The 13,150-nt window shown below is 44.5% G+C and overlaps 1 protein-coding gene across 3 annotated transcripts in view; it reads left to right on the top strand.

Moving 5' to 3' along the window:
- The window catches only part of VWA3A (von Willebrand factor A domain containing 3A), an 81,123-nt gene that overhangs the window by 8,763 nt on the left and 59,210 nt on the right, over positions 1-13,150 (top strand). Inside the window, exons 3-7 of one of the 3 annotated variants that reach the window (XM_033217778.1) lie at positions 2,235-2,361; positions 6,940-7,026; positions 7,338-7,461; positions 9,971-10,095; positions 10,193-10,270. In XM_033217778.1, coding sequence (XP_033073669.1) covers positions 6,965-7,026; positions 7,338-7,461; positions 9,971-10,095; positions 10,193-10,270 — 389 coding nt within the window. In that variant the 5' untranslated portion in view covers positions 2,235-2,361; positions 6,940-6,964. Of the gene's footprint in view, positions 1-2,234; positions 2,362-6,939; positions 7,027-7,337; positions 7,462-9,970; positions 10,096-10,192; positions 10,271-13,150 lie in introns of those variants that run through there. The other 2 variants (XM_033217780.1, XM_033217779.1) reach the window with 2 other exon arrangements.

Here is a 13,150-nt window from a genome sequence, read left to right as displayed (position 1 = left end):
AGTTTTTGGATCAAGTCATCCCTGAAGCCAGAACTATCCCTGGATTCTTGTGTTATTTAAAAAAATAAATTCCTTTTTTTCCTTAAACCAGTTTGAGTTGGGTTTCTGTCTCTTTTAACTGAAATAATCTTTACACTCCCACTTTCCTCATGACATTAAACACATTCCTCACCTCCCCTGCTTTGGCATGTCACTTTAATCTTTTCGTTAGCTTAGGCTTTTACAAAAAACAGAAAAAAGTTACTTCAGGCTACTGCTTCTCAACCCAACCCAAAGCACCTGCTCCTGGTCTGAAATGGAGGAAAGAAAGAAGGCAAAACAAATTAATATCTGAAAGATATATCCCACCATACTCCTGGGCAATGGGACCACGCTAGAGCTCCTAAATAAAAGACCAGAGATGAGTTGACCCTGATCCATTTCCAAGAGCCTAAGGTAGGAGAAATGTCTGTTGTGCTCTGATGCTTTCCATGGGTGTCATCATGATATGCATCCTGAAGGGAGCCAAGAAAGATGGTACCCACACAGCTTTCCTCTTGATGGGTCTTACAGCCTGAAAGGCTTACTCTGCTTTATCCACCTGGCAGAGATCTATTCAGAATGTGTGTTGTGTAGGCTCAAGTAGAAGAAAGCAGAAACAAAGAGTTTCCAGTGTTGGACTTTACTTCTATGCACAGTGTTGAAAACCCATATATCCAGGAAGCAAAGAAAGGTGTGAGGGTGATAGATGACCTGCTTGGGGTTCCCGTGCCTAAAAGAAAAAAGGATGTCAAAATTAGCCAGCCCCTTCCACCCAAAATTTCCATCAAGATGGGCACAAGTACCCTCATCTCTTGTTCATAGAGTAGCCATTGGTTGCTCACAGCCCCTTGGGACCTCCTTACCTCTTTCTGATCTTCCTCATTTTCTGCCGTATTGGTGCTGGCCACATAACAAATGCCATGGACTTATACATGGTGTTCTCAACCCCCGGTGACCAGTGGTTAATAAGCAGTTTCTATTTTGAGCATGTTGGTTGTTTCTGACCTGGCCTATAGGCATGGCTGCTGGGGTCCACATCTGAAGGGTGTTCCCTACCATATGATAACTACCACAGGTGGCATATGTTCTTTATTTTTGAGACAGGGTCTTGCTCTGTAGCCCAGGCTAAAGTGCAGTGGTGCGATCATAGCTCACTGTAACCTTGAACTCTTGGGCTCAAGCAATCCTCCCACCTCAGTCTTCCAAGTAGCTGGGGCTACAGGTACAAGCCACTGCACCTGACTAATTTTTATTTTATTTTATTTTTGTAGAGACGGAGTCTCATTGTGTTGCCCAAGCTGATCTCAAATTCCTGGCCTCAAGCAATCCTCCCACCTCAACCTCCTAAAGTGCTGGGATTACAGACATGAGCCACCACCCAACCTTATGTTCTAACTGATAAAAGTTTATAAAACTTAGAAAACTCTCAGAAAGTGAAAACTGATTTGAGAAATGTCCTGGATTCGAAAAACTAACTACAGATCCTTTAGCAGCTTGCAAGTTGGTTGACTTCGGAGACATTAATTACTTTGTCTCTCTTGACCACTATAAAAGAAGGGTTTAGAGAGGTTACCAGCTATGGGCCAAGAACTAGTTACATCATAATCACCTGGGGCCATTGTTAAAAATGTGCATTCCCACACCTTTTCACAGTTCTGAATCAATCTCTTGAATGGGAATGTTTTCTTAGCAAACAATCCAGGTGATTCTCATGGGCACCCAGGCTGAGGAACCACGGTGGCAGATGATCTCTTCTGATGCAAAGAGGTCATTGAGCTTGGCTATATTAGCCAGGTTTAGGTGGGGCTGGACCAGGTAGGGATAGGGGACTGTCTGACCTCTCCCAAGGATTGTGTTCAGGGAACCCAAGGGAGTCTGAGGAGGAAGAGAAAGTTACCACCTTTGCCACACGTGGCAGAGTTCTCTGGAAACTTTCCTCAGTTCCTACCACAGGAAGGCCACAGGCACCAGGGCTTTACTGGCCTAAACCATAGTTCTGTGCTGACTGAGAGGTTCTGAAATTTGAAGAAAGGTCTAAATCCTGCTTCCAGGTTTTTGTGAAGGTGGAGAAAAGCAGAGTGACCTGGGAGAAGTGGTTATCAACAACACAGCGGTGACTTCTTCCCTGGAGTGAGGAAGGTTTTCCCTTTCCCTGCCCCGAGCTGCAGTGGTGCAGTCTGTTACCTTGGAGACCAGCTAACACATTCCCACAGGGCAAGCTTCACTGCTGAGTTGCTTGGAGGAGCTTGGAGAAACCAGAAGTGAGATCTAGGAGAAGCAAGGCCCTGGAGTGCCAGGAACCCTTCTCCTAAAGATGGAGAAATAAACGAAGAAATACAGGTGAGGGTGCGCGTCACAAGGGTTGACAGGGGTGGTGACAGAGGGGGTGGGGGAGGCCAGATGCTAAGCTCTGGACTGAGTGACAAGATTGAGGTAGCCTGGGGTGTGAAGCATCCACTCCCTACATGCTGAGCATTGGGCTAAATGCTGGGGGTGCCACTAGACAAGGAAGTCATGGAGCCGGTCTGGGAGACAGGCCATAACAACTCCATATGACAAAGTGAAGGGGCAGCGACAGGGGAACTTCCACAGGAGGAATGGTTTCCTCCCTGGGGGATGGGGCACAGTGAATGGGGTTCAGGAAAGACTCCTATTATTATTATTATTATTTTCACCCAATAATCAAGGCTCCCTCTCTCCCTTGGACCAAAATGCCATCTGCCCTGGACTGGTTTGTTCTTTTCCTCTCCTGCAGTCACCCCCCAGTGTAATTCAGCTCACCTTTGCCTAAACTCTGGACCTGCTCTGAATGCATTTATTCATCAAATGTTTTTTGAGCAGCTACTATGTTCTAAACTCTATTTTATGCAAAAATATCCTAGTAGTGAACATTACTGTCCCGGCCCAAATGGATCTACTTCTAGTATGTTTATGTGGGAGGGGTGCGCAGAGGTTCAAACAGTAAGTAACTAAATATAGAGAAATTATAAAACAAGTAAATAAGTAAATATATAGAATGTATTTACTTATAAGTAAATAAGTGAATATATATAGTGAAACATGCTGTGGGGAAAAATAAAGGCAGATGGAGGAGGTGCTGTTTGAGTTAAAGTACTCACAGAAGACATCTCTAATAAGATTTCATTTGAGCAAAGGCCTAAGGGAAAGAGCTGCGTCCTGTTCATGTCTATCTCCCCAACACCTGTTCTCTCTGGCACGCAGTGAGCGCTCTATAAATGTTCATGAAACACATGATTGTTTTCATGTCATATGCTGAAGTACTTGAAGATGCAGCCCACATTTTATGGTATTCTACTTTTTTTTTTTCTTTTTTTTGAGACAGAGTCTTGCTCTGTCACCCAGGCTGGAGTGCAGTGGTGCGATCTCAGCTCACTGCAAGCTCCACCTCCTGGGTTCACGTCATTCTCCTGCCTCAGCCTCCCAAGTAGCTGGGACTACAGGCGCCTGCCACTACGCCTGGCTAATTTTTTTTTGTATTTTTAGTAGAGACAGGGTTTCGCCATGTTAGCCAGGATGGTCTCGATCTCCTGACCTCGTGATCCACCCACCTCGGCCTCCCAAAGTGCTGGGATTACAGGCATGAGCCATCGTGCCCAGCCGGCATTCTGCATTTTTATAGTACTTTGTATTTCACAAAGCACTTCTACTTTCTCAATTTCATTTGATCCTCTTGATAACGGTGTTGAAGTAGGCAGGTCAGTTACTGCTGTCCCCATTCCATTCTGAAGATGAAGAAACCAAAGGTTCAGCACTTTTGTTGTTGTTGTTGTTTGTTTTTTTGTTCGTTTGAGACAGAGTCTGACTCCATCACCCAGGCTGGAGTGCAGCGATGAGATCACAGCTCACGGCAGCCTCAAACTCCTGGGCTCAAGTGACCCTCCCACTCCATCCTCCCCGGTAGCTGGGACTACAGGTGCACACCACCATGCCCAGCTTTTTTTTTTTTTTTTTTTTAATATACAGACAGAGTCTTGTTATGTTGGTCAAGCTAGTCTCAAACTCCTGGGCTCAAGCAATCTCCCTGCCTCAGCTTCCCAATGTGCTGGGATTGCAGGCATGAGCCATTGCACCCAGTCCCGTGCTCTTTCTGGAGCACTATTTTGTTTTGTTATTTTTATACATTTCAACCCCTTCTCCATCAGCCTGCACCAGTCACCCCAGAATCTAGTCGTGCAGTCCTCTGAATTCATTAAGAGCTGTTAATCACTGACTGGAAAGAGGGAAGTGAGACACTATGGGGCGGCCAGTGTTCATGAGGCATTTCTATTTCAACAGTCTCTGCCATTAGAGTCTCCCAGGACAGCTTGCTGAAGTAAAGCCGTGTGTGTGTGTGTGTGTGTGTGTGTGTGTGTGCGCGCGTTTTAAAGCATTGCCACATTATCCTGGTGCTTCCCAGAAAACAAAGCATCCTCTGAATAAAAGATTAAAGACCTGAAAGAGAAAAGCAAGTTGCCAAACCATTATTAGGCTGTTTAATTTCGTGATTTCACAAGAACACACACTCTAATGTTTAAGCTGCAACTTTATTCAGAATCTCTCACTTGCTGTGTCTTAGCTGGTATTTTTGTTTGGTTGCAAATAACAGAAAGCTAAAGGAGCTAGCTGAAGCAAAAAAAGGTAGAGAATTCTAAGAAACGGTATCTCATGGGTATCTCATGGAACCCAAGAGCAGAAAGTCAGGTCTCACACGTGCCTGACATATATAATTAGAAATTCAAGAACCAAGGCAGATTGGGCATGGTGGCTCACGCCTGTTATCTCAGCACTTTGGGAGGCCAAGGCAGGTGGATCACCTGAGGTCAAGAGTTTGAGAACAGCCTGGCCAACATGGTGAAACCCTGTCTCTACTAAAAATACAAAAATTAGCTGGGCATGGTAGTGGGCGCCTGTAATCCCAGCTATGTGGGAGGCTGAGGCAGGAAAATCACTTGAACCCAGGAGGTGGAGTTTGCAGTGAGCCGAGATCATGCCACTGCACTCCAGCCTGGGGAACAAGAGCAAGACTCGTCTCCAAAAAAAAAAAAAAAAAAGAACCAAGCGAGTTTTTCAACCTCCTGGCCCTTCACGTTCCCTTCTCAAAATATTTATCGAGTGTCTACCAGTCCCTGCTCTTATGTAACTTACAGTGTAAGGGGAGAGACACACAAATTTTTTAAAATCCCACTAATGAATGTATCATTTCAAATTAAAATACCTGCCCTAAAAGAGCATAGTTCTATGAAAGTCTGTATAAAACAAAGGAAACCGAAATAGAATGGGATGCTGGAGATTTCCTGGAGGAAATGATATTTGAGCTAAAATGCCAAGATGATTAGGGTAGGGGAGAAGGAGAAGAATGTTCCAGAGCAAAGAAGCAGCATATGAAAAGGTCCTGTGGTTAAAGGAACTAGAGAATTCCAAGAACTGGAAAGGGAGGCCCTTGTGGAACACAGAGGAGAGCAGTGGTGAAGTGGGAAAGCTAGAGGGGTAGATGGGAGCAGCCAGACCTTGAGGGTCCTCAGATGCCATCTGAAGGATCTCAGTCTTCATCCTAGAAATAGAGAAGGCTTTGATCAGTTTTAAGCAGGAGGGAGAAAAGGGGGTGTAACATTGGATTTGGGTGTGGATTTTTGTTTATTTTTTAGAGACAGAATGTCCCTCTGTCGCCCAGGATTGAGTGCAGTGGCATAATCATAGCTCACTGCAGCCTTAAACTCCTGGGCTCAAGCAATCCTCCTGCCTCAGCCTCCCAAGTAGATGGGACTACAGGCACATGACACCACACCTGGCAAATATATCTTTATTTTGTTTATAGAGATGGGGTCCCGCTGGGTTGCCCAGGCTGGTCTTGAACTCCTGGCCTCAAGTGACCTCCTGCCTCAGCCTGCCTCCCAAAGTGCTGGGATTATAGGTGTAAGCTACCGTGCCTGGCACCTTGATTACTTTCTATCACATCCTTTTAGTTCCTTCAGCACTTTCCACAATTTGTAATTGTTTTATTTAGTTTTATAATATCAGTCTCCCCCTCTAGAATATAAGCGCTGGGAGGACAAGGACAATGTCTATCTTAGTGGTTCACAACTAGGGACAATTTTGTTTCCAATGTCTGGAAACATTTCTGATTGTCACATTGGGAAAAAGTGCGGAGGGATGCTACTGATATCTAATAGGTAGAGGCCAGGATGCTGCTAAACATCCTACAATACATAGGACGGCCCCCACAGCAAAGAATGATCTGGTCCAAGAGTTAAAGTGTTGAAGTTGAGAAAGCTTTGTCTTGTTCACCATTGTATCCTCAGCACCAGGCACAATGCCTGATACCTGGTAGGTGTTCAATAAGTATTTCCTGAATGAATTAAGTAAAGAAGGGTTGGCTGGGCACAATGGCTCACTCTTATAATCCCATGACTTAGGGAGGCTGAGGAGGATCTCTTGAGGCTAGGAGTTCGAGGCTGCTATAAGTTATGTTAGCACCACATTACCTCAGCCTTGGTGACAAAGCAAGACCTTGTCTATAAAATTTTAAAAAATGACCAGGCATGGTGACTCACACCTCTAATCCCAGCCTAGGTGGGAGGATCACTTGAGCCCAAGAGTTCGAGACCATCCGAAGCAACATAGTGAGACCCCGTCTCTACAATAAACAGAAAAAAATAGCTGGGCATGGTGACTTGTGCCTGTAGTCCCAGCTACTTGGGAGGCTGAGGTGGGAGGATTGCTTGAGCCTGGGAGGTCAAGGCTACAGTGAGCCATGACTGGGCCACTGTACTCCAGCGAGGGCAACTGAGTGAGACCTTATCTCAAAAAAAAAATTAATTTAAAAATGTAGAAAAGTATTGTGCTGAATATAGATACCCCCCAAAACTATTGTCTGTATGCCACATTTATCCTGTTTTCTGGTATTCTTTCCTTCTTTAGGAAAATAAGCATTGGGTGTTTTGCAATGGCTACACAAACTAGTCATGTCTTCCATGGCCAAGAAAATATGCTTCTGGAAAACCATTGGTAAGCATAGTTCTCTGATTTTGCAAATGAAAACAGCAACAGCATTTTGCTCATGGGAGCTGAGGGTGAGACTGGGTCATTGAATCTTCTTAGAGCCACCTGAGGGCTTTAGTTATCTAAATGATAAAATATCTCATGGAACTGGAGTCCACATTTTATCAGGACTCTGCAGGAACCCTTCTCAGTTACTGCACAGAAAAATGTTCCTAGAATCCCTGTAGGGACTAAGGCAAAGAGAGGAGGCACTGGGGATGTCAAACCAATCAATGCCCAGTGCACAGGCATTCATCAAATTACTTTATGTTTTGTAGCATTAGGAGAAACACTGGCAGAGATTCAAAGAAGTCACTAAAGCAGAAGAATGTGAATGGACTTGGTCAGAATTCAGACAATGGATTACTGGTTACACACGTTAACCAGACACAGGACTTACTGGTAAAGACCATGGCACTTTAACTGGGTCGTGATACTACAAATCATTCAGGGAACGCAGAATGTGCTAAATTCTGGGGATTTCTTCCTTCTAATAGGATTCTAGGACTGAAAAAGATTAATTAAGCATTTATCTCTAATCCTCTGCCTTTAGAAATGACTGAAGAATCTCTCTGTTTATATAGAAATTGTATAGCCTATTTGGCCATGTCACTAAATATTCAGGAGCATGTGAAGACTCTGATCATGCTATCAAGGCCTGAAGTCTTAAGCATTTGATTCTAAAATTCCCCTTCCTGAGATTTGCTTTGCTTTTGAGATTCCCTGAAATCTAGATTCAGAAATCCATTTCAGGAAGTGCTGTTGGACAAATGGGGCATAATAGGAGAATAAACCTCTTACCAGACTATGATTTTAGGCTGACCTTCAATGGGCCTTCCCAAGAGGGTGAGTGGATTGTCTAGAACTCAGAATTCATTCTAACAGGGAAACAATGGCAATCAGTGGTTGCCATGTTCAAGCAAGGCTAGTGCACAACCGTGTATCTAACCCACACTAGAGTTTAAATATGATACCTTTGAAATGATAGTCAAAAACAATCCAGTTATAATGCTGGCAATTAAACAATCAGAAAAATACCCATGATTTACTTAGGTTCTGGCATTTACAGGAAAGCAAGTTTAATTAAAGGAGATGAGGAAAGGTTGATAGAGTTTTGAGATTCTGAAGAAGTCTTGTAATGAGTTCAGATGTTGATGACATGCATCTTTCCTCTAATTTTATATCAAAATGCATGACTTCCCAGGTGTACACAGGATCATTCTCATATTTATCAGCCACAGCTGGGGCCTCCTTTGCCTTGCAGATGAACCTGAAGGAAAGAGGGAAAGGATTGCTCCAACACAAAGATCTTACCATTCTCTATGCAAATGAACTAGTTGAGTTACATAATCAGCATGGCCTAAAGTCAGAATCCATAATGTGTTTAATAGTGTATCTTCAAGTATGAATAATACAAAATCTGTGTCCTAAAATGTGACATCATTTCAAAAGCAACACAGATGGAAGAAAGGTGAATTATTAAGTCTACCATGCTCACCAGGCACAATGGTTCACATCTGTAATCTCAGCACTTTGAGAGGCCTAGGTGGGAGGATTGCTTGAGTCTAGAAGTTTGAGGCCAGCCTGGGCAACATGGTGAAACCCTGTTTCCACCAAAAAAAAAAAAAAAAAAAAATACACAAATTAGCGAGGTATCGTGGCACGTGCCTATAGTCCCAGCTACTTAGGAGGCCAAGGAAAGAGGATCACTTAAGCCTGGGAGGCTGAGGCTGCAATGAGCTGAGATTTTGGCAGTGAGCTGAGACTGTGGCACTGCACTCCAGCCTGGGCAATAAGATGAGACCCTGTCTCAAAAGAAAAAAAAAAAAGTCTACCATGCTGTGTTTCCAACGAGGGAGAGGGTCGAGTCTGAAAGGTGAGAAGAGTGACATCTAGTGTCCATGTGATAGAGAGCTGTATTTCCCTAGATATGAGACAGAGACCTATGATTTTAGGTGGTGCCTTTCAAGGGCAGGACATTTGTTAGCATAGAATCACACAATGAGAAAGTAATCTGGCCCCTCAGTCCTCTCACTCCTTCATGGAGATGATCACAGTTTAGTGCTAGTTTAGAGGGACAACACAGTACCATGGTTAGAAGCATGACTTGAGCTTCACAGCCTGGGTTTGAATTCCACATCTGCCACTTTCTAGCTGCATGACCTTGGACTGATTACCTAAATTATCTGTACCTCAGTTCCCTGGTCAGCAAGATGGGGTTATCATAATGGAACTTACTTTGTAAAATTAAATGAGTTAATATATGGAAAGTGCTTAACATGTAATAAGTGCTATGGAAGTATTTGCAGTAATTATAAGAGTGTTTTTCACACTTCTTCAACACTTGCTAATTTCCCTTTGAGACAGAGGGCAGAGCAGACCTCAGGCACAGAACTTAAAGCAATGTCACTTGAGCCCAGAACTTCGAAGCTGCAGTGAGCTATGATCACACTGCTGCACTCCAGCCTGGGTGACAGAGCAAGGCCCTGTTTCTAAAACAGACAAACCAGGGGGCCAGGTATGGTAGCTCATGCCTATAATCCCAGCACTTTGGGAGGCCAAGGCTGGTGGATCACTTGAGGTCAGGAGTTTGAGACCAGCCTGGCCAAAATGCCGAAACCCTGTCTCTACTAAAAAGACAAAAATTAGCCGAGCGTGGTGGCACATGCCTGTAATCCCAGCTACTCAGGAGGCTGAGGCAGGAGAATCACTTGAACCCGAGAGGCAGAGGTTGCAGTGAGCCAAGATCATGCCACTGCACTCCAGCCTTGGTGACAAGAGTGAAACTCCATCTCAAAAAAAAAAAGATAGGATCAGTCTGAGTTGGCCCCCGTTGGGTATCTGTGTGAAGGGAACCTCTTCCTTCCCTCTCTTTCCACTTCTCTGTTTGACTCTGGCTTTTGTCTTGCAGAGGCTGCAGGCGAGCGAGACCCAGTCTTCAGATTGGGAGGACTCTGAAGACTGGCTTTCGGCTCACAGTTTAAAGTGTCAGAAGCTCACCTTGGCTGACCTGATAAGCCAGGGCACAGAAGTACTGTAAGTCTGAAGCTGTTCCCCACAACCCCCACAGCTGCAGCAACACATGCAGCCCCCTGGGCCCAAGAGACCCCCTCATAAGGCTTTGCTTCTTCAGGGAGGAGGACACCAATGTTGTGCAGAAAATACGTTTCTCCACCCAGATCATCCGCCACTTTGAGTCAAAGCTTTCTGAGTAAGTATGTTTCTTAGCATCCTCCCAACACCATGGAGCTCAAGAATTATGTCATTTCGGTCTGGGCATGGTGGCTCATGCCTCTAATCCCAGTACTTTGGGAGGCCGAGGCAGGTGGATCACTTGAGGTCAAGAGTTTGAAGCCAGGCTGGCCAACGTGGTGAAATCCTGTCTCTACTAAAAATACATATTTTTTAAATTAACCAGTCCTGGTGGTGCATGCCTGTAATCCCAGCTACTCGGTAGGCTGAGGCAGGAGAATCGCTTGAACTCAGGAGGTGGAGGTTGCAGTGAGCTGAGATCACGCCATTGCACTCCAGCATGAGCAACAAAAGCATAACTGTCTCAAAAAAAAAAAAAAAAGAATTATGTCGTTTCGGTAGCCTGGAAGTAGCTTTGTTCAAACAGCAATATCTGTGAGACCTTGGGCAATAGAGTGGGACCCTGTCTCAAAAAAAAAAAAAAAAGTCTACCACCCAGGGAGATGGGCAGGTCTCTTCTCACTTCTAGCCCCCGTTTCCTCTTTTCTCAAATAGAAAGGTTGGACCAGATCAATGTCTGTCAGCCTTTTCAAATCCATAGTTTAGGGCCAGGCATGGTGGGCCATGCCTATAATCCTAGCGCTTTGAGAGACCAAGGTGGGAGGATCACTTGAGCCCAGAAGTTCGAGGCTGCAGTGAGCTATGATCACAACACTGCACTCCAACCTGGGCAACAGAATAAGACCCTATCTCTAAAAAAATATAAAATGAAATCCATAGTCCCTTGGATGACACAGCTTCATCTGGTGTTTAATGTTTAAGAGTAATGACTTTCAATGTCAAATTGATTGCTTTCATACCTTTGCAAATATATGGCAAAAACGTGCATGCATCCCCACTCCTAAACCAGGTTTTGATAGCACATGTGTATTAGTCCATTTTCATGCTGCTGATAAAGACATACCCGAGACTGGGCAATTTACAGAAGAAAGAGGTTTAATGGACCCACAGTTCCACATGACTGGGGAGGCCTCACACTCATGGCAGAAGATGAAGGAAGAGCAAAGGGACATCTTACAAGACAGCCAGCAAAGAGAGAATGAGAATCAAGAGAAAGGGGTTTCCCCTTATAAAACCATCACTCTCAAGCCAGTTAACCAAAAGTTGATTGCTGAATGGCCATTCATGGAATGATCAATTGCTCAAATTTCTCAAAACCATTGAACTGTAGAATTTATAGTAACTTTTATTAGGTTGGAAGCTGAAACAGGTTTTAAAGAATTCTGCAATATTTTGGTTTATCAGTTTTAATTGTGAATCCAGCATTTTAAGGAATGTTCAAGTCTATTTAGCTAATTGGTCATTTGGCAAATTGATTTTCAGAGGATTGGCTTTCAGTAAATTGACTTTTAGCAAATTGAAGGTAACAAATCCTGTTGTTATCTTCATGTTGGAGATGGTGAAACTGGGGCTCAGAAAGGTTACCACACCTGTCCAAGGTCACACAGCTAGTAGGTGGCAAAGCTGGATCTTGAACACAAACATGTTTTATTATAAAGTTCATCTTCAGCTGGTCACAGTGGCTCACGCCTGTAATCGCAACACTTTGGAAGGTCGAGGCGGGAGGATCGCTTGAGTTCAGGAGTTCGAGACCAGCCTGGGAAAAAAGATGAAACTCCAACTCTACAGAAAATATAAAAATTAGCCAGTTGTGGTGGTGTGCATCTATAGTTCCAGCTACTTAAAGGCTGAGGTGAGAGGATCACCTGAGCCAAGGGAGGTTGAAGCTGCAGTGAGCCATGATCGTACCACTGCACTCCAGCCTGGGCAACAGAATGAGACCCTGTCTCAAATAAAATTAAGAAGAAGATAAAAATAAAGCTCATCCTCTTAGCTCTATTCATAACTCATGTGTCCCTTATGACTCTATCTACCACCCACTACCCCATGATCTCATTTCCAAAGACCTCTTTTGTCCCTCTCTAGGCCCCCAAATCTCACCTGCCCCCAGTGAGGACAAGTCAATTAAATTCAAGTGACTGAGTCCTTACCTTGTGCACATGATATATGCTAGTCTCCAGCCAGGCATGCAATAAGGCAGCTTCCAGAAGGTCCCCCAGCTACGAGTATATAGGTGCCGCTCTACTGGTGACACAGTGCACAGGATAAATGACAATGGTTTGGTGGATCAAGCGGTGGAATCAGGCCCTCCCGGACTACTTTTCAGAAACTAGGTTTTTTGTTAATCAGTCCAGTGGAAATGATTGCTTAACTGCCTCTTGTGCCTTTATGATCAGTTTCCAGGAGACTAGGAACAATTTCTTCTGAGAAGACACAGATTTGAGCAAGCGCAAGGGTGGTCTTCCAACTTTCTCATAAGAACACCCTCCTCCATCCTCCACAGACCTGCCCACAGCGGGCAGAATGAACACAGAGTGAGCTATGTGGAGAAAGGAGACGAGGTTAGACGAGCAGGTTGAAGTCCGGGAGGGCCTGATTCCACCGCTTGATCCACCAAACCATTGTCATTTATCCTGTGCACTGTGTCACCAGTAGAGCGGCACCTATATACTCGACCCCTTTTGCAATCCCCTTATACCTAGTGCCCTAGCAAACCAAGTATCTTCAGTTTTGTCTTTGCTTGATTTTGCCCAGGCTTGAGTAAACAATCAATTTTAATTGAGTGGAACAATTCAGTGGAACAATCATAACTCCATGCAGCCTTGAACTCCTGGGCTCAAGTGATCCTCCCACCTCAGCCTCCTGAGTAGCTGGGACTACAGGCATGCACCACCATATCCAGCAAATTTTTGTATTTTTTGTAGAGGCAGGGTTTCACTAGGTTGCTCAAGCTGGTCTTGAACTCCTGGCCTCAAGTGATCAAGTCAGCCTCCTGAGT

The sequence above is a fragment of the Trachypithecus francoisi genome, unplaced genomic scaffold (assembly GCF_009764315.1).
Source record: "Trachypithecus francoisi isolate TF-2019V2 unplaced genomic scaffold, Tfra_2.0 Lachesis_group10, whole genome shotgun sequence".
NCBI classification, from domain to species: domain Eukaryota; kingdom Metazoa; phylum Chordata; class Mammalia; order Primates; family Cercopithecidae; genus Trachypithecus; species Trachypithecus francoisi.
The sequence above is the reverse complement of the archived record's forward strand: the minus strand, read 5'-3'. Positions and strand labels throughout refer to the sequence as shown.